General features: G+C 25.4%; 1 protein-coding gene across 1 annotated transcript; it reads left to right on the top strand.

The window, feature by feature from the left end:
• Positions 1-326: 326 nt before the first annotated feature.
• LOC145834423 (endoplasmic reticulum junction formation protein lunapark-B-like) lies at positions 327-15,308 on the top strand. The gene is made up of 12 exons (XM_082941848.1): positions 327-403; positions 470-565; positions 2,082-2,230; positions 2,609-2,667; positions 3,529-3,569; positions 4,571-4,724; positions 6,205-6,297; positions 6,460-6,571; positions 10,920-10,990; positions 12,146-12,334; positions 12,560-12,781; positions 14,755-15,308. The coding sequence occupies exons 1-12, from the start codon at positions 377-379 to the stop codon at positions 14,829-14,831; spliced, it is 1,290 nt and encodes a 429-aa protein (XP_082797974.1). The 5' UTR covers positions 327-376; the 3' UTR covers positions 14,832-15,308.
• The last annotated feature ends 4,304 nt before the right edge of the window (positions 15,309-19,612 follow it).

Here is a 19,612-nt window from a genome sequence, read left to right as displayed (position 1 = left end):
TTAAGTGATTCAGAAATAATTGTTAGGGTATTAGGGAAATACCTATATGTATATAAAAAACACCTATAATTATCAAACTGAATTTTTACTTAGAAACTAATACAAATTAACTATCACCCAGCTATTTAATGATTTTGTATTTGATTTTAAATGTTTTATAACAGTAAAGTTTTATAACAGTGTATAAAAACACTATGTAAAATATAAATATACTGTAAAAGTTTTAAATTAAAGTTTTTTAAATAGAATTTAAAAAGGTTAGTCCAAAACTTTCTATATTAAAAAATTTTTAATTTAGGATTAGTGTTTATAAAAATGTATTCTACAGAATTTACTTACAAAGTTAAAATTAGTCGTTAAAAAGAAGTGAGCAGCAATGGGTATCATATGGTCCAGATTCAGAGTGAGTTTTAGCTGTTATTAATAGTGGCATTACTAACAAAAATAAGTATTAATATTTATTTTTCAGAAATCCAAAACCACAATAGAAATACTTGAAGAGATAGATGATAATATAGAAAAACTAGAAAAGTTTAAAAGAGACAATAATCTTGTAAAACTAAAGGTATGTTTGTATTTTTTAAGTAATTTCTTATCACACTAATTTTTCAGCTGTTGCTTTACATGTCTATAGTTTCAGTTAGTTTTGGTATAGTTTATTACAAATTTAGTGATTCATAAGTTTATTTTAAAACAGTGTTTTCTTTAGTTAAATCGTCAGTAGTTGTATACATGAAAAAAATATTTAAAGTAAGGTATTTAAGCTTGATTTAAACTATATTTGGTAGGTTACATATATACTTGTAAATTGAAATAAGTTTTGTATCTTCATTAATGTTTTATTTTTTCACAAATATCATAACTGACTATACTTTTAGGTAGAATTATTGTTTTATAAAATAAAAGTTAGATTTATTAAATTTGTATTTTTCTTAGAAAAATTGAAAAAACTTAAATTTAAAGCGTTAAATTTTTTCTTGGTGCTAAAACTATAAACTAAGGCACATAAATTAGTTACAAAAATAAAAAGTTGTAATTGTATACAACACTTGTATCAAAAGATTAACTTAAGTAAAACCAACTTCAAGTTTGTTTTTACTTTGTAAGGTTTAGAATTATCAAGTTATGGAATCAAAAAGTTTGACACTCAATTAGTTAAATGTTGTATGAAAGCTTATAAATTATGTTAAGGTTAGAAATTCGTAAATTAGTACCAAAACTATAAAAATAGTCTAGTATGCAATTATATTGTCAAACTATTAAATAAATCGTTTATGGAAAAACATTTTGTGATGATTTCTGTAATGAACTTAAAAAATTTCATTATCATTCTCAAAAAATATAGAACTACATGAACCTATATTTTTAGCTTTGTTGATAATCCAGGGAGCCTGAGTTAACAACTCCATTAATAATTTCTAACTTTAAAAGTGTAGAGTTTTCAAATTAAATTACTTTTTTTTTCTTCAAATCCTTATAAAATTAGAAAGTATCTGGTTATCAAACTATTAAAAGGATGTTTTTTAAAATTGTTAAAGTTTTTAAAATTTTCCCAAAAAATCCACAGTGAAATAATTCCAGCTAAAAAACTTGATTTGGAAACTTAAGGTTTTTTAATTAAAAATAAACTAAATTATAGTTTTCATACTTCAAGCGTTCATAAGTAGCCAATGTTATTCTTTGTACACAAACCCTTGAAATCATTATAGCTTTAAGTAAAAGTACCAATATTAATATTTTGATTTTTTTAGTCTTAGAAAATATAGATATATAACTATTTGTACTTTTGTTACACAAATTACTAAAAAATTGTTATATCAATTTAGAACTCTTCTTCACAGAGGGCTCTTTATGAAGAAGGTATAACTATTAATTATTAAACCTAATGTACAAACAGGTAATAAAACAAGTCTGTATCGTACTTCTGTTTTTGTGATGCTATGACCTCAACTTATGGCTTCAACAAAAAATATTAAATTTAGAGTTAATTTTCAAGTATCATAATCAATAAAAGATCAATAAAAAGCTTTTTATGATACAAGGTATAACTAACAGCTTATATATATAAAATTTATAAACAGGTAATTAAGAAAGTATGCATAACGCTCATAGTGCTGTACTTGATCGCACTCGCGTATTTGTACTGCATGTGGCTCTACTACAAAACTTACCCCGTCAACTGGAGTTGGAGGCTCATATGTTTGGGGGTTATCTTCATACCTCCGCTATTGTGAGTTTGTTTTTACATGAAAGTTTTGTTAAAAATTACCAAAAATCTTATTACGAAAACAAGTTAGATAATTACTAAAACAATAATCTTACTCTTGGGTATGCCTGTTGTACACATTCCAAAAGTGTTTACTTAACAGTAAGTGCTTACTTAGGAAATGTAAAATTGCATTTTAAACACAAAGTTTGATGCTCAAAATAAACTCATACTGGGTTATAACTGTATATAACTAATACATAAAAAATAAAGATTATGCCATTATTGATGCAGTTTATAAATTTCGCCGTTGTAATGTTAGCTTTTCAAGTAATTATATATGATTCTTTAATGTATTTTAGAAGCAATTTTTGTCAATTTTTGATTTTTCTTTCCAAACAGGACATATAAAGTAAAGCATTTCATCGACTACTACTACAACAGACAAAGTAGTAAAAAAGGTTAGATTTAAATATTTATTTTGTTCCTAAATTAAAAAAAACTTCTCTGTTCTATTTGGTAAAAGTTGATAGTTAAGGATTTTGCTAAGAAATTGTTGTCATTATGAAAAAATTTTATATATTTTTTTATGTTTTATAAACTTGTAAATCTTATTTAAAATTGGAGTTGTAATTATTTCTATTTAAACATTTCAGGGAACATATTTTGTTTTGTGTACAGTTAAAGTTTACTCTACAGGTTACAAATGAACTAATCTTATTTTACTTAGAATATCAACATATCGGTTATGTTCTGTGATTGAACTTCTTTATTACAAATTTTATAATATTAGCTTAATTATATATTTTTTAGCTAGAAAAAAAGCACCATAATTAAAACAAAATTTTTATAACCGAGTCTTTTAAAAAAGTAAAAATAAAATTTTGATTACCAATAAAAATAAATACTGAGTATTAAAAGTTAATATTTGAATACTATTAGATCACATAAATTATTTTATATCATTTTTTTTGTGTTTATTCTTTTAATTTTCACTTTTTCATTTCTTCAAAAATTATGTTATGTCATTAGTTCCTTTTTTAAATAAGAAGTCATAAGTGTTTGATAATTTATTAAAATAGCTAGAAAATATAAATAAGCATTTAACAACATTATAGTATAACATAACTTTTCTTATTTTATCTTCAAACTTATTAAGACATGTATTTACATTACGTTTTTGTTTTGTTTTCCTTAAACTATTATTATTTGTTTATACGCTTAATCTAAATAAGTATTCAAACATTTTTTTTTCAAATTTTATAATTGTGTACTAAAATTTTCTGAACTAATTTAGTTTTTACCAAAATAATACTTATCAGATAAGCAACTGAAGAAGTTGATTGATGACCGAAAAGAAATAGTTAGTTTGTAATATATTTTATTGTTTTATTTAGATGAAGACTTTAAAAATGTGCCCAGTTTATTATTGAAAACAAGTTTTAGCCCAATAAAAATTGAGTTTTACTTATCTTTTTTAAACACGCTAGTTTTAAAGTTGATTTATCTTTATGAGTAAAAAAAAACTTGGTGGAAAGATGTTACTAAATAATATTAATAAAATAAAAATTAAAAAGTACTAAAGTAAAGATTTTATTTAAACTTGCCTCATTTAAGAAATAGTAAATATAATAAAACTTATATCAAACTAAATAAGGACATGATAGTTATTATAACTTTACTCCACAAATATATTATTAGTAAAATTTATAAATTCAGGATTGCCACAAATCCTAGAATACTGGAACAACATGGAATTTGAGAAATTTAAAAAAAAATACCTTGAATAACATGGAATTTTCAACAAAAATCATTATAAAAACCTGGAAAACCTGGAATTTTAACAATTTTGCACGTTAAGTAGTAAAATTTTTATTTGACACGAAATAAACAAAAATTTTCTGTCGTTATCAAAAAAACTTTATATAGAAAAACACATTTAAGTAGCATTACAGTATCTATTTAATGTTGTTATACGATCTAAATAAATTTTAATCTTTAGCTTAAATTTAACCTGAAAATTGATCTAAATACGTGTACTTTCATAAATCTGGAAAAAATCAGAGAACCTGAAAGAATTTTTTTTAAACCAATGGCAACGCTGTAAATTATATGATATCAGTTTTATTTTTGTACAGCAGTACTTGATTTCTGTAAAAAAAAGTATTGCATATAGTTTTCTTTACATTTTGATGTTTCCAGTATTATATTAACAATAGTTAACAAGGTGACGTTTTAAAATTAATGAATTTTCATGAATATATAAAACATAAACGTTTTGTTACAGCCAGGAAATAATGTTTTAATTATTAGTTATATTATTCTAAAACATTTTATGTTTTTTGTAACTGATAATTTAAACAGCTAGAGAATGTAATGGATACGGAGACTTACAAAGTTGCAAAGAACATTCTTGAGAAGTTCTGTCCGGAAACCAAAAAGAAAATCAAGGACGAACAAGACAGACTCAATAATTCAATCAGATCTCCAAAAGTTAATCCTAACTCTACGCCAAACAGTTTAGTCACATTTTTGATTCTTTTGATTATAACAAAATAAAATAAGATATTTGTTTTAAGTGTCTTATTTGATAATATAAACACAAGTTCTCTTTAAGCTGAAAAATATAACATGAGCAGAAGTTTTTGCTAGGCAGACCTTACGTTGACTAACATAATGAATTATTGAGTTTTGTATAAATAGTCGCTAGTTTCAAACTTTTTATTGTTTTCAAAGATGGTTTGAAACTATATTTATAGTTAAACATACTTAAATAAGTATTGTACAGGATTTTTATTTGCATGCATTTTTTTAATGTATGTGATGATCTATACAGGATACGTAGTGTTGTTCATATTTTAAGGGCTACGAATTGTAGTTCGTCAATAGAAGTATTTGTACATACAAAAATTTTTTTGTAACCCTTTTAGATTTAAAGAACTTTAATGTTTTCTGTTGAACAATTTGTAAATATTATTGTAGTAACTTAAAATATTCTTTTAAAAATTGAATTAATGTAAATCTTAATCCTTTGTTTTTTGTTTTTTGTATGTTTAGGAACCATTCCTAACTGTTTTTCACCAATATTTCATGATGTTCATTCTTCTAGTTGCTGCGTATACCGAAAAGTTGAATACAGAAAGAGACTGAGTTCGTTGATGTTTAAAGATTAATTCAAATTTTAAAGTCATGATAGTTTATTTATAACACACAGTTGTTGTTGTGTTGCAACAAGTAAAGTAAAATTAATTTTGTTTTGAAATTTCAAACAGTTTTTCTAAAATTTAATTTGCTAAGGTGTGTGCTGGTACGATGGAGTATATGTTAGAAGTTGTTAACTAAACGTCAAAGTAACTTGTTATGATAAAAACCTTGTGAAAACAATATTTGAAACCGATAAATAAGTTTACATGTAGTTAGAAAAAAAGTCACTTAAACATCACTCAAAGTAAAGAGCTTAGTTAAACTACATTCTTGAAAGTTATACACGATTGAATTAATTTGCATAGATCAAGGTTCCCCAAACTCGTTTTCATAAATGCCCAATTACTAGGAAAAATAAGATTACCCTCCTCATTTCAAACCCCTATCCCAAAGTAAGTTTTGAATTTTAATGAAATGTACTAATGACTTTTATTTTGCTCTTCATTTGAGATCCCATGATATCTACCTTAAGTTTTGAATTCCTCATAATGCATCTAAGTACCCCCCTATCTCCCATTTACTAGTCACCCCCTTGCAGCTTATCGCCTCCTGACTTGCTAAGATGGTGCTTTAGGAAACCTTGGCATAAATGGTTAAGCTCAAAAAAATAAAACATAAATAGTATGCTTTTCCATATTACTGAAAATATTTCTTCTTGTAAACAGAAATCAATCTAAATGTCAAAATTGTTTAGTAAATAAACTCAAACTAAATAAATAAAACGTCTCAAAAGTTTTAAGTGTTTATAAAGTGATATATTTATCATTTTACTTAACAAACATGTTTTTTTATAGGTCTTCGCCAGAGGAAAGGAAAACCTGTTGTTATGAGTCAGGAATTCAACAGATCTCTGATGCAGAGACCAAATCCCATGTCACCTATGATTGGTCTGTATTTTATATATTTTAAATTAAAGCATCTAATTTAGGTTTTTGAATGTTTTTATCTTGCGTAATATGAATAATACTACCCTTTTAATTTTTTAGTTAACGAATAATTTTTTTTTGATTTTTTACTATTTAGAAAATGTTTCATTATTTATATTCCAGGTGCCAACGGAATGAGGCAACAAGCCCCACTGCCCTGCCCATTACCCAAAAGGGACCGGGGAACCATTGACAGGGTGCTAGAGTATGTTATTGGCGACGGCCCTAACAACAGGTTGGTTGCTTAGCAACGTTTTCAAAATATTAAGTAGTAAGTATATATTAATAGCAATCGAGCTTAAGTCAAGCTGTGTTTGTGTTGGTAAATGTAACGAGTTGTATTTTGATAATTTTTCAAAGTATCTTAGATAGAGTAGTTGCTTTAATCAATGCCATTTCCCTTAAAGAACTTCAGTATTTGCGGTTTTTATTTAATATCTGCATTGTTTTAAATGTTTTCTTACATATAATAATGATAGTAATAGTAGCCTTTTTTTATTTAAAATTTTTACTTATGGCATATTTACTTAATTGTTACATTTATTTACGTATTAGTTATTACTTAATAATTAAATTAACCTTTTAGAATTTTATTTTCAAAATGTATCCTATATATTTAAATTACCTCAAAAAAGTACTTATTTTAATCAGGGTTGCCACTTTACCAGGAATCCTAAAATTTGACAATTTAGGCAAAAATAACCTGGAAAAACCTGGAATTTAAGAAATTTTGAAAAAACCTTGAAAAACCTGGAATTTTGAACAAAAACCTGGAAAAACTTGGAATTTTTAAGAATTTTAACATGTTCAGTTGTAAAATTTCAGTTTGAATCAAAATATTTATCATTTAGGTAAAAAATTTTTGTCATCACCAAAGCTTTTTTTTATAAAAAAACACGTTTTAAGTAGCTGTACAGTACATTTTCAATCTTTTTATACTATTTTACACAGTTTCTTACCTTAATTTTAACTTTAAACTAAAAATAGATCCAAAAATGTGTACTTTTAAAAACCTGGAAGAAATTTGAAAAACCTGGAAAAATTTTTGAAAATACGAGTGGCAACCCTGTTAAATTTTTTATAGCACATTGTACTACAACTAAGAAAAGTTTAAATACATTATTTATTTAATAGGGTGTCTAAAAAACCTTGAATCCTGGAAAGACCAGGTATTTTAAAATTAAGGCAAAATAACCTTAATTTTCAGTAATTTGGAATAAAAAGTGAAAAACCTGAAATTTCCAACAAAAATTACTAAAAAACCTGGAATTTTAAAGAATATTACATGTACAGCAATGAAGATACAGAAAAACTGTCATGTACATAATTTTTTTCATCGTTATTTTTTTATTAAAAAACATATTTAAAATAGCTTTAAGTGTAATTTCAATGTTGTTCTATTTTAGAAAGTTTTTTTTACCTAAATTTAATTTTATACTTTAAAAATACCAAAAGACTTGCTCTTTAAAAACCCTAGAAAAATTCAAAAACCTGGAAAAAATTTCAAAAAACCTTTAGCAATCATGATATATTATTAAGCTCTGCTATTCAAAAATATTTAATAGTAAAAAATAATCATACTTGCTGATGAAAAGCATGGTTTTGCGTTTGCCCCTTTTATAGATCGAATTTCAAACTACAAAATCAAAATTTAGTTATGCATATAATTAAGTCTATGAAGTTCACTCCATGTTGTAACTAGCTTTAATAGAGTTAATTCAAAAGTAAAAAACATTAATGATAAGTATCAATTCTAAATTCGACAGTAACTAAAAGATACTTGTATTAGTTTTTACTAGTAAATTGGACAAACTTATATTTTAAACCAAGGACAGACTTAATCTTAATAAATTCAAAGAGATGGTCTTTTACCCTATCTTACTATAGATGAAATTGTTTTGATCATTTTTTGATTATGTTTTGTAGTAGCAATAAAAGTCAGTTAAAAATAATTCAAGTTTTCAAAATAAACTAAAACAAGTAAATTAGTATACAGAGTTGCCACATAGTCAGGAAAATCAGGAAAAGACAGGAAAATTGAAAACAAAAGACAAAAGTTAGAAAAGTCAGGATTTCTTTTGCAATTACGGTAATTATGGATCTCACCAGTGTGTTTACTTTGTAGTAGAGAGAGAAAGTTTATTTTTTGTTTTAAGGTGTTAAGTTAGAATTACTTGTACAGAAAACTACTAATGTGTGTATATGTTTTTTAAACTCAGATAAGTCATTGTTGTTTTTCTTTCCAGATCAGTTTAAACTTTAGTAAATTGTTATAAGTATATGATATTTTTAATATTAAAAAGTCAAAACCACCATATTTCAAGAAATCTTGGCTTTATAAAATAATTCTGAATGGCTAATTACTAAATAATTTTTAATGTAAGTAATGTTTATTAGGGTAGAGCTATAAACACGGCAACCTATAAGTTTTCAGTTAATTTTTTTTTATTTGACAAATACCACAAAAGCACCCTGTGCAAAATCTTAGACAATTTTAAGAAACTTTTACCATTTCAGAATTCGATTTTCTGAAGACCACCCAAATGCAAACTGTATTGAACTAAAAAACAAATTTTAGCTGGAAGTTTTTACATGTGGCAATTATCACAAAAACACATTGTGCACAATTTATAATAATTTAAAGAAAGTTTTATGGTGGCACTTCTTGATTTTTTGAACAAGAAAACTGGAAATTAAAGAAAACTTACAAAAATTGATAAAAATTACATTTAATAAAGTCAGGAAAATTGCATAAAATATTCAGGAAAAGTCAGGATTTTTTTTTTCAGCTCTACCTGTGGCAACCCTGTGTATAACTAACATACTTAATTATTATACATACATCATATATTTTAATGAATAATCAAGCTAATTATAATTTGATTATCGATCTATTCCTAGGTCACCCTAATTATATTCTTTTTTTACAATAAAACTTAAATTAAATTTAAATACTTATGTTTAAAAATACTATTTAGTAAAGGGACCACAAAATATTTTAATATCATGCTTTTTACTAAAGTTTTTTTAGAGCTAACATACTACAGAATGTTTTTATTTGCCTTGTATTTTAAGTTTAAATTTTAAGCTACGTTAGTCTTCGTTCATAAAAACTAGAAATAATATTTTTATCACCTAAAAAAGTATGCAGTGTATGTTCGTCATAATTACACCCATTTAAATTTATACTAAAAATTTTGGCGACAATAATATTAGTTAACTAAAATAAGTGTGTAATTTGGAATACTTTGTTAAAAGTCTTGATTTTCTACATTATTATGAAGTGAAATAATCACCAAATTTGTATATAATTTTGTGAAATTCTTAGAGATTAAACATATTAATATTTTAATAAATAGTTTGTATCTGTTAATTTTTTTTTGTCCATAAAACTTTCACATGAAATACTAAAACTTAAATTTAGCTAATTAAATTGTAGTTTAACTTTTTTCAACTTACATCAATTTAAAACTGATTATACAATACAATGTTATTATAGTAGGTGTTTATTTGTATTATTGTACTTACAAGAGCTTTAAAAAACGTAATTACTTAACTTTGGTTATTTCATTAAAGTATGCAGTTGAACAAAATTTTTTTATATTCAAATGTTTACATATCCAACATGTTTTCGACTTTAATTTTAACAATGCATTGTAAAAAATTGTAAAGTTTGTTCAATATAGGTTACATATTTCACACATTTAAGTATAAAAAAATAATAGTTGTTATGAACTAAATACACTACTACTATTGATCAACATGTCTTATTGCTACTGCATATTACTACATGTCTTACGTCACTTGAATATTTAAATTAATTACGCAAGTTCAAGTCACTTAACCGTTCAAAGAGTTTTGTTAACGCCATTCTAGATTTGTCAAAAACAAAAAGCTGCAATATCACTTGCAACTTTTTTTTCTGATCCAAACCTTAAGCACTAAAAATCTATTAAATTACATTATAAAATACTGTAATATTTTTTAAATAACAAAATACAAAACCTCAACTACTTGAGGTGAGTTCAACTTCGTTTCTGGTTTTAAAACTTTTTAAAACGCTTATCCTAAGAAAATGTTAAAATTTTAGAAATAAGCATAAAATTTTAAACATTGATGATAAGTATATTATTATTATTAATATTATTGTGTTTCCAACAAGCTAGTTTAGTTAAGATCTTTTTAAGAATACTAAAGTTGTTTTTTAATTACAAAAATAAGAAAGTTAATCTTGTACACTCGTTATCTATAACATTTTTCTTTTAATTATGTATGTACTTATAATTGTTTGTTATACTTGAGTATGTAATTAAAAAATAAATATATTTCAATGAATATGGTTTACTGTTAAATACTTGGATATTGCTTGACACTAAAATCATGAAAGATTTATCCTTGAATTGTAAGTGTTCTTGCCATATATATATATTTTTTCATTTTAAGAACATTTGAAGCTAGAGATTATAAAAACTAAAATGTTAACATAAAAAATCTTCGTGGAACAATTGTTATTAAATTTATTTAAGGACCTTAAACTTAATTGAAATGATTTTAATTGTATATTAAAATTTTATAATTTACAGATACGCTTTAATTTGTGTGAATTGCTACGCTCATAATGGAATGGCCTTGAAAGAAGAATTCGAATATAAGGGTATGCATTTTTGTTGTTCAAATTTTAGAAATTATGTATATTTTAAAGTAAAGTTAAAAAAAATAGAGAGTACTTTAAATAGGTGAAAAATAAGTTTATTATTAATTACAAAACTTCAAACTTTTGAACACGATTAGAAAATAAACTAACTGGTTGCTTTTAGTTTGAATTTTTAAACGATTATAAATTTTTATACCGTAGTATTGTTTTGTGATTTAAAAAAGTTCTTTGTTAGTACTGTCCTTAATATATGTACTATTGGTTTAATTTTACCAGTTATTTGAAAACTAGATTTGCTTTTATTGTTTTTGATTTTTATTTTAATAATTAATAAACGTCTATACAAATCTGAATTATTAAAGCGTTTTTTAAAACTTAAAAAAATTGTCAGCTTATTTTAGTTTTTACTTGAGGTGAAAAAAGTACTTTTGTAAAATTGAGTATTTATCACATTACTTTCAAAGTTTATGTTTGTTGCAAACTTGTACGCAACTAGATTTATTTTAAAAAATGTGTTTTATTTACATAAAGTCATAATAATTTTCATAATTGATGTTTCAAAAAATCACAAATAAAATAAAGTATTAAAAATATCAACTTACTTTTTATGGAACGTTTAATGGAATTTTTATGAACAGTTTTCGGTTTAAAATTTTATTTAAAATTGTGAAAGTACACAATATGAAAAAATTAAAGAAATATTTTGTTAAAAAAATAAAATTTTACAATGTATTTAGAACTTAAAACATCATTTTAGTTTTTGACAATGTGTTTTTGTAAAAACTATGATCTTTCAACTTAAACTCTAAAATTTAATTGTATAGCATGCTTGATAATATTTAGTTTTATTCACTTTGTTGCTATAACTGAGTCATATAACGTTATAATTTACTTCAACTGTTTTGTATGCAGATTAGCAGCGAATTTTAACCATAAGTTAGTCACTAAGTTTATTATGAAAGTTATGTCAGCTTGTGAATAAAAGCAAATACTTAATCATATAATAGAAATAAAAAAAACTTTTTTATACCTCCCATAAATTCACCTCCGCTCTCAAAGCACTGGAGCTCCAAAAAAGCAAGTATTAACTTTATCTAATATTAATTTATTTTATTTATAAATGTAGTTCAATCAATTTTCTCACATTCCACGCAGCGTTCAGATGCGCCTACTGCGGGTTCTTCAACAAGGCTAGGAAGCAGAAGCCGGGCGCGCCCGTGCTACCCCACCTGCAAAAGTTCACCCCTGCTCCCCCACAAAAACAGCAACCTCAGGCCATAAAGTTCCGCAACAACATGTCCTACTCCGTTGTGAAGCCCGCCGATTCCGTGTCGGAAGTTTCAAGTTTGTTTTTCGATTTTATATTTTCTGGCTAGTCTTAAAATTTGAACCTTTGAATAGCTCATTAGTTTCATTATTGATTAGGCGTGATAAATTTTAACATGTACAATTTTCAAAAAAAATCAAAGATTTTTCTGTCCTGATTCAAAATATAAATAATATTAAACTGCTTTTTTTTTTCTGATGTTCAAAAAACAGAAATAATAAAATGCAAAATAAAACGTGAAGCCAGCGGACGGAGCAGCGCGAAAATAAACGAGCTGAGCGACGCCTCGGACGAGGAGAAGGACAAGAAGTTGGAGGAAGAAGCAAGGGAGGCGCTCAAGTCGGACGAGGAAGAAGTGGAAGAAGAAATAGTGGTGAAGGAAGAAGCTTTTGAAGTTGAAGAAAACGATGCAGCGGGCTCTCAGGTGGAAGACATTCAAGAATCCGATTCTTCCAGCATCGTCGGTTGGTAGAATTTTTTTAAAATGGTACAATTTTTATGTACTTATACGTGTTTTAATATTATGTAAAATTTAATATTTTTTCATCTTGCCCTAAAAACTCTTTAAGTAGTTGATAGTGGCACTGCAAACATGGTTTTACCTTTTTATATATGAATTGTTGTATAAGTTATTAAAATGCTTTTGAAGGTAACTTTTAATGAATTTTCAAAACCCAGTTCTATATGAATTTTAAAACAAGTTTAAACATACGTAGCTGAATTAATTAACGACTTGTATTTTAGTTAAAGACAAAAACTTAAACTATTTATGTTGATTGAAAGTTTGTTTTCCTGAACCTGAAGTACTAAAAATTAAGTTGTGAATAATATTAACACAAAGTTTTTAAAAATATAAAAGTTTGTTGAAATAAATAATAAACTTTGATTTATACATAAGAATTTTGATTGATTGTTGTGTTGTTTATTTTAAAATAGGTTGGGTCAAATTTTTCAATTATTTATAAGCTGCAAAGTAAAACTGGTTTGTCAAAAAATGTCATGCTTTACCGAATGGTTTCATAAACTTTATGTTTTATCTAATTGTTTTAAAACGGTTAAAAATAATGTGCTGGCTTCATAAAAAATATAAACTTTATAACATTTAAAAAAGAATTTTTAAAGTCGCAATATCGCCCCCTTATAAGCGGTTTTAAGATGTATATTGCAGAATAAAACAGTTAATAGTAAATATGCTAGCAATGGAAGGAGAAAATTATTTTCACTTATGTTATAAAACCTTTGGTTTGCATTAATTTTTAAATTTTCTAAATTTTGAAAAGAAAAAAACAATTTTCTTAAACACATAGAAAAACAGACTTATGTTTTAATTTATTAAGAAGTTTTTTTTTGACATTTGTTTTTGAAATGTCAATCTTTCTAAAGCATTATTATTTTTTTTTTTGATGCGCTTAAAAATGTGTTTTTCGATTAAATTTATGTTCGACAAATTGGTTTTAGAACATTTTTTAAATTGTTTTATTTTCATAACTTCTTAAAAGTTAATCAAAGTCAAAGTTCTATTTTTGTAGCTGAATTGGTATGTTCATAGTGATTAAAAGTCTGAAAAATCCGAAAAGTAATCTTATAAAGTCCTTTTTAATATTAAGATAGCTACTTATTCTCGCTGTTAATACCAATCAAGCAACATAATATTAAAACTTGTGTGTATGAAAATTAGGTTTCTGTTGACAAAGTTCTTTTTTTTATTGCTTAAGAAAACAAATATAGCCATGATAGTTTTTTTAACTGTTTTCTAGTTCTTCTTGATAGATTTAAAAAAGCTTTTCAAGTAATAGAACCATTTTAAATTTCCCTTTTGTATAAAAGTTTTTTTGTGTTTGTTAGAACTTCTGGGTAAAGTTTGTGATGAAAAAGCTTCTCAAAATAAATTTTCATTTGAAATAATCTGCCGAAAGTACACCCGACTAAGGGTGCGATATTTAAAACCTAATAGTTGTTAACCTAGTTTTCGGGTTTAAATAACACTGGTTTAAATGATAAAGTCACAATTGATTGGTATCATATAACAAAGTATATATTTAAATCAAACAATGCATTTAAAATTGACCTTGAGTGTTGTTAGACAAGTAACCAAGTTTTCTCAATAGGCTTAAAATGAAATAAAATAACTTCTTTGTGCTTTATTTGTTAGCAAATACGTTTTAATACCATATGCTATTTGTTGTTGTAAATTCTTACATTTATTTAGATGCATCAAAAAATTTAAATTTTACGACCTAGTGTTTACTTCTCGAGTTCAATTTCAGTGCTTTAGAAAAATAAGATTTTATAGTACACGTTTTTATATACAATGTCCTGTGTTTTCATTGCTTCCAAAAACTTTAATCATTTTTTACTCGGACCTTTTTTTAAGTCGTACACAAATATTTAATTTATTTCACAAATTATTCAACAAACTGTAATATTTTGTACACAGAACTAGAAAACGCGGAAGTTCAAAATGGAGAACCGCAAACTGAGTTAGGAGAAGGCGAGGACAAAAAAACAAAATGAGCTTCGAATAATTTATACAACACACTGTCCCAATGTTCCAATATTTTTGTAGTTCTCGTTTCAAAGTTCACCTAGAATATTTTCCTGTTTATAAAATTTTTCTCTTTTACAAAGACATGTACTGATGAGCTTTTCTGTTTCTTCCCAGCTTTGACTAGGCAACATCTCTTATTAGTGATCAGCATGCAAGAACTACCGAATTCGCAATCGGTTACTGCTGATTGTTTTTACTTTACAAAACAAAAGTCTTCTCAAAGCTTTATGACCGTATCTAAGTTGATTCTCAGTTGAAGCTTATTTTTTCGTGTGTTTTTTGTTGGTATACTATTTTAGTTTATTTTTTCGAAACTAACTTTTTCTTGCCTGCTTTACTGATATAGAAAATTTACTTTTTTCACGAAAGTTTTATTTATGTTTATACTAAACTTTTTTGTATTTAAAAACTATTAGTATCTGAAACTTAGTTGTGGTACTGTTTACAAGCTTTATAATTTCTTGAAAATCCTAATAGAATAAACAATTATATATTATCTTCTTCTCATTTAAAAATTTTGTTGTTTACTGCAATACAAAGAAATCGTACTGTTTGTCTTTCACAATAATTATACAAAAATATTTAAATTAAAAAACTTAGTTTTGTAACACTCTACAACTACATTTTCTTAATAAATTTAACTTGAATTTAGAATTTACTTGTATCGAATAGCCACACATGCGTATTAAAATAAATTTCCAACAAATAACTGTTAATTTGGCTTCGTTGTATACTAAAATCTCAACCCAGCTAGAAATTTTAACAATTTTATATTGTAATTTTGCAAGATTTCAAAAAAAAAAAAAGAAAACTTGGCTTTAAGTGAAAGTAAAGAACTATTTTGTATAACATGAAAACAAATTAGTCTGCTTTTAAATATGGTTTATTATTTAATATTGGCTGAACAATTTTTCGTACATCCAAACAACAAAGTGTTATGGTGATGAAAAAAAAAAGTTCAAAAAAAAAAAGTGAACTTATTTTACTATATAGAATCAGAACTTATTACAGGGTTGCCACTTTACCTGGAATTTGCCAATTTAGGCAAAAAAACCTGGAGTTTTGAACAAAAATTACTAAAAAAGACCTGGAATTTTCACATGTTCATTAGTAAAATTTCGATATGATTCAAAAAATCTAGCATATAAAAAAAAATTGTCATAATCATAATTTTTTTTATTAAAAAAATATTTAAAGTAGCTTAACATTATCTCTCTAATGTTTTTATACTATTTAACAGTTTCATACCTTAAACTTAACTTTAAACTAAGAACAGACCCAAAAATGTGTGCTTTTAAAAACCTAGAAAAAAATTGAAAAAACGAGTGGCAACCTGTTATAAAATTAAAAAAGTATGAATAACATAAAATTCTTGTTACTACAAATCATTGCCAGCTTATCCTAGGTAAGGAGTCAATTTATTTACCAGAAAACGTTTATAAACTATTATAAAACAACCTGACTGGTATAAATATTTGGAAATTTTATGTTGTATTCCGTTTTGTGATTTGAAAATTTTACTATGCAGGAAACTTTGCAGGACTTATCTGACAAACTGTTTCTTATCAAAAGCAGCAATGTTAGGAGTTTAGTTGCCACCATATTGAAGAAGTTTATATATTAAATATTTAATTTGTTATTACTAGAAATCAAGTAAACTTTCTAAAAAAAAAGTAATATATTGTGGTTTATTAAGAACCTCAAAACGAAAGCAGACTTTTTGCGAACAACCTAAACAAAAGATTTAATGAGAAAACTATGAAAGCCTTTTAATTTATAAATTTTTTAAGGTATGCATAAGATAAAACTTTCTATTGTTTAAGGTGTTTACTAAACATAGTTACTAGTTATAGCAACCATTGGCCTTTTAAAATTCTTGTTATTGATATTTTAACGAATACTTTTTGGTTTATCATACAAAAAGAACTCCTAAAAACTTATTTTATTAAAAAAAATTTTTTCTGTTGATATATCTGGAAATTCTATGAAACTACTAAGTTTAAAATACTAAACAAAATACTAAAATTATGAAAATCTATTTAAAATTACAGTTACCCACATTGATATGATTTTAAACGTTTTACGTTGTATTTAAAAAAGTTATTAGTATATAGAATTTGTAATTTAAATCAAAAACTTTTCATATTTATTAGTGAACAGAATTTAAAAGAAGTATTATGTCAAATTTTCTACCAACTTAAAGTAATATATAAAACTTGGGAACGGGTCTGAATTGCACGAAGACAAAATTGCACGAGGTTACTAAATTGCACGAGGGGACAAAAGTGCACGAGAACAAAATTGCACGAATGCACTAAATTGCACGAAGCCAAATTTGCACAAGGGCACAAAATTGCACCAGGGAACAAGATTGCACGAAGATGATTCTGCACAAAGGGTTAAATTTGCACGAGATTAAAAAATGTAGTTCAAAAATAATAAAAAAAACAGGAAAAAAACTAAAAAAAATTTAATAAAGAAAACTAAAAAAGTTAATGACCGAGGGTAAAGGGTAACAATGATAATAAAAATAAAAACAAAATAATAACTAAAAATAATTATTAAAAATATAAAAAATAAAGATAATAAAAGAATATTAAAAACAGTTAAAGTAAAAAAAAAACAAAATAATTTAAATAACTTACCGACTAAGGGTAAGGGTTAGGGATAAAAGTTAAAGTAAAAAAAAAATATATATATTAAAATTAACCCGTGCAAAATTGTCTCCGATCAAAATCGTCTGCTCGTACAAAAGTATCTTCGTGCAATTTTATCCCCTCGTGCAGAAGTATCTTCGTGCAATTTTGTGAACTCGTGTAATTTTGTACGCTCGCGCAATTTAGACAGCTACACATAAAACTTATACTTGAATAGAACTTTTGTCAGTAATTTGCAACAATTATTATGGTTAGCATAACAAATTTGTTTCAAAAAAAAACTTAAGACTGTCCGGGTATAACAAAAGTAAAACTACATAAAACCAAAAATTGCATTTGTATTTTAAGATTAACTAGTTATAACTTAAATTTATTTAAACTTTAAACACTAATAAAGTGAATAAAACTGTTTTAGTGATCTTTATCGTAGGAATAGTATAAAAGTTGTAACATCTAATAAGATGAAGTTTCCAGTACTAAAAATGATATTAAAATTTAGAAATATCATATAAATTTTTGACTCAAATAGACTTACATATTTTAATACATCAGAGATTATTAAGGAATTTTTATTGATTCAAATTATTCAGCGTTTTGTATTTAAGCTTTGTTGAACCTCACTAATCTAGAAAGTATAAACAAAAAATTTAAATTGAATTATTCGCTTCTCAAATCTGTATTACACCTTTAAGTAAAACTACATGTTGAACTAAATTCTTACTTTTAGAATACCAAAACTTTAAGAAAGTCAAATGTAGGTTTAAGTGCATTTTCTTATTTAAACGGAAGTGTATTTTTTGAACTAACTTTTTCTTGACAACTTAACCACAATAAACTACAAACTTTAACACAACTTAAGGTAATTTTTTTTAGATTGTAGTTTGATGGAAATATTAATTTTTTTTTACGGGAAGCTTAAATCACAGCACGGTAGGAGAATAAACTATTTGAAGCTTTTTTCAAAACAATGATTAATATAAAATTATTTTATAAAATTAAAAAAAAGATACTAAAGTTTACACTCTTTTTAACTTATTAAACTTTGTTATACTGTCTAATATGCTTATTATAAGTGGTATGACTAGAAATATTTTACCAAAAAGAAGTTTTTTTCAAAGGTGTGTTTCACAGAGTTTTGAACAAAAACATTTACCGTCAACAAAAGTTTTAATGAATAGTAAAATTCAGTAGATAGTAGATTATTACTTTATCTTGCTTCGTTTCACAGTATGTTTTAAAACTGTTCTTAATAAGCTCTAGTTTGTTTTGTAATAGCAATAACAACAAATGTTTAGCAAAAATAAGATTATTGAGTTATCAAGCGTGCACAGAATTCATATTTTTACTGATTTACTGTACACAGTTTTTGAAATTTTGGGGAACTACGGCCGTTATGATAATTATTTTATTACTAAAATAAATAGAACAGATTAAGTTGTTTTCCAAATATTTTTACAAACTTTCTAAATTGAAAAATCTAACGGAACAACAATTACAATATGAAAACAAAAAACGTCATTTAAGAATTATGATGCTGTCATTTAAAAATTCAAGTTTAAGGTAACAAATTGCACCAATCATAATTAAAAGAACGTTTCAACATTATAATATTATTAATAGTTTGAGCGGTTAAAATGGAATAAGGAAAAGTTTTAGCTTTTTAAAAAACATATTTATTTATCATAAAAAGGGTAAAGTAGTTTTAGTCTAAACAAGACCATTGTTTAAAACCGACATGTTTTGAAATATTGGAGCTTTTATTTTTGCATGATAGTAATGTTCTGTTGTGTTGATTATGGCTCGAACGTTTTTGTTTAAGCCGTTATCATTTGTTAACTTAAAATTAATATTTTAGATTTACTTATATCAGGCATCATCACTTTTCAGTGACGCGATATATAGTTTGTGATAAGCATGCAATACTGAGTTTATAAAAATTCAGTACTGAGTTTTATAACTAATTAGTACTTTTATAATTCAAACTCGATAAGAATATCGAACTTAAAAATGATTCTGAGTCCTACTGGTTGCACAACTTTGTAAGTATCTTACACAAATTGTACTTTTTACAGTTTATTTGTTTCTTGCCT

This window comes from Thalia democratica, chromosome 4, assembly GCF_965202585.1.
Source record: "Thalia democratica chromosome 4, ktThaDemo2.hap1.1, whole genome shotgun sequence".
NCBI lineage: Eukaryota > Metazoa > Chordata > Thaliacea > Salpida > Salpidae > Thalia > Thalia democratica.
This window is presented reverse-complemented; position numbering and strand designations above follow the sequence as displayed.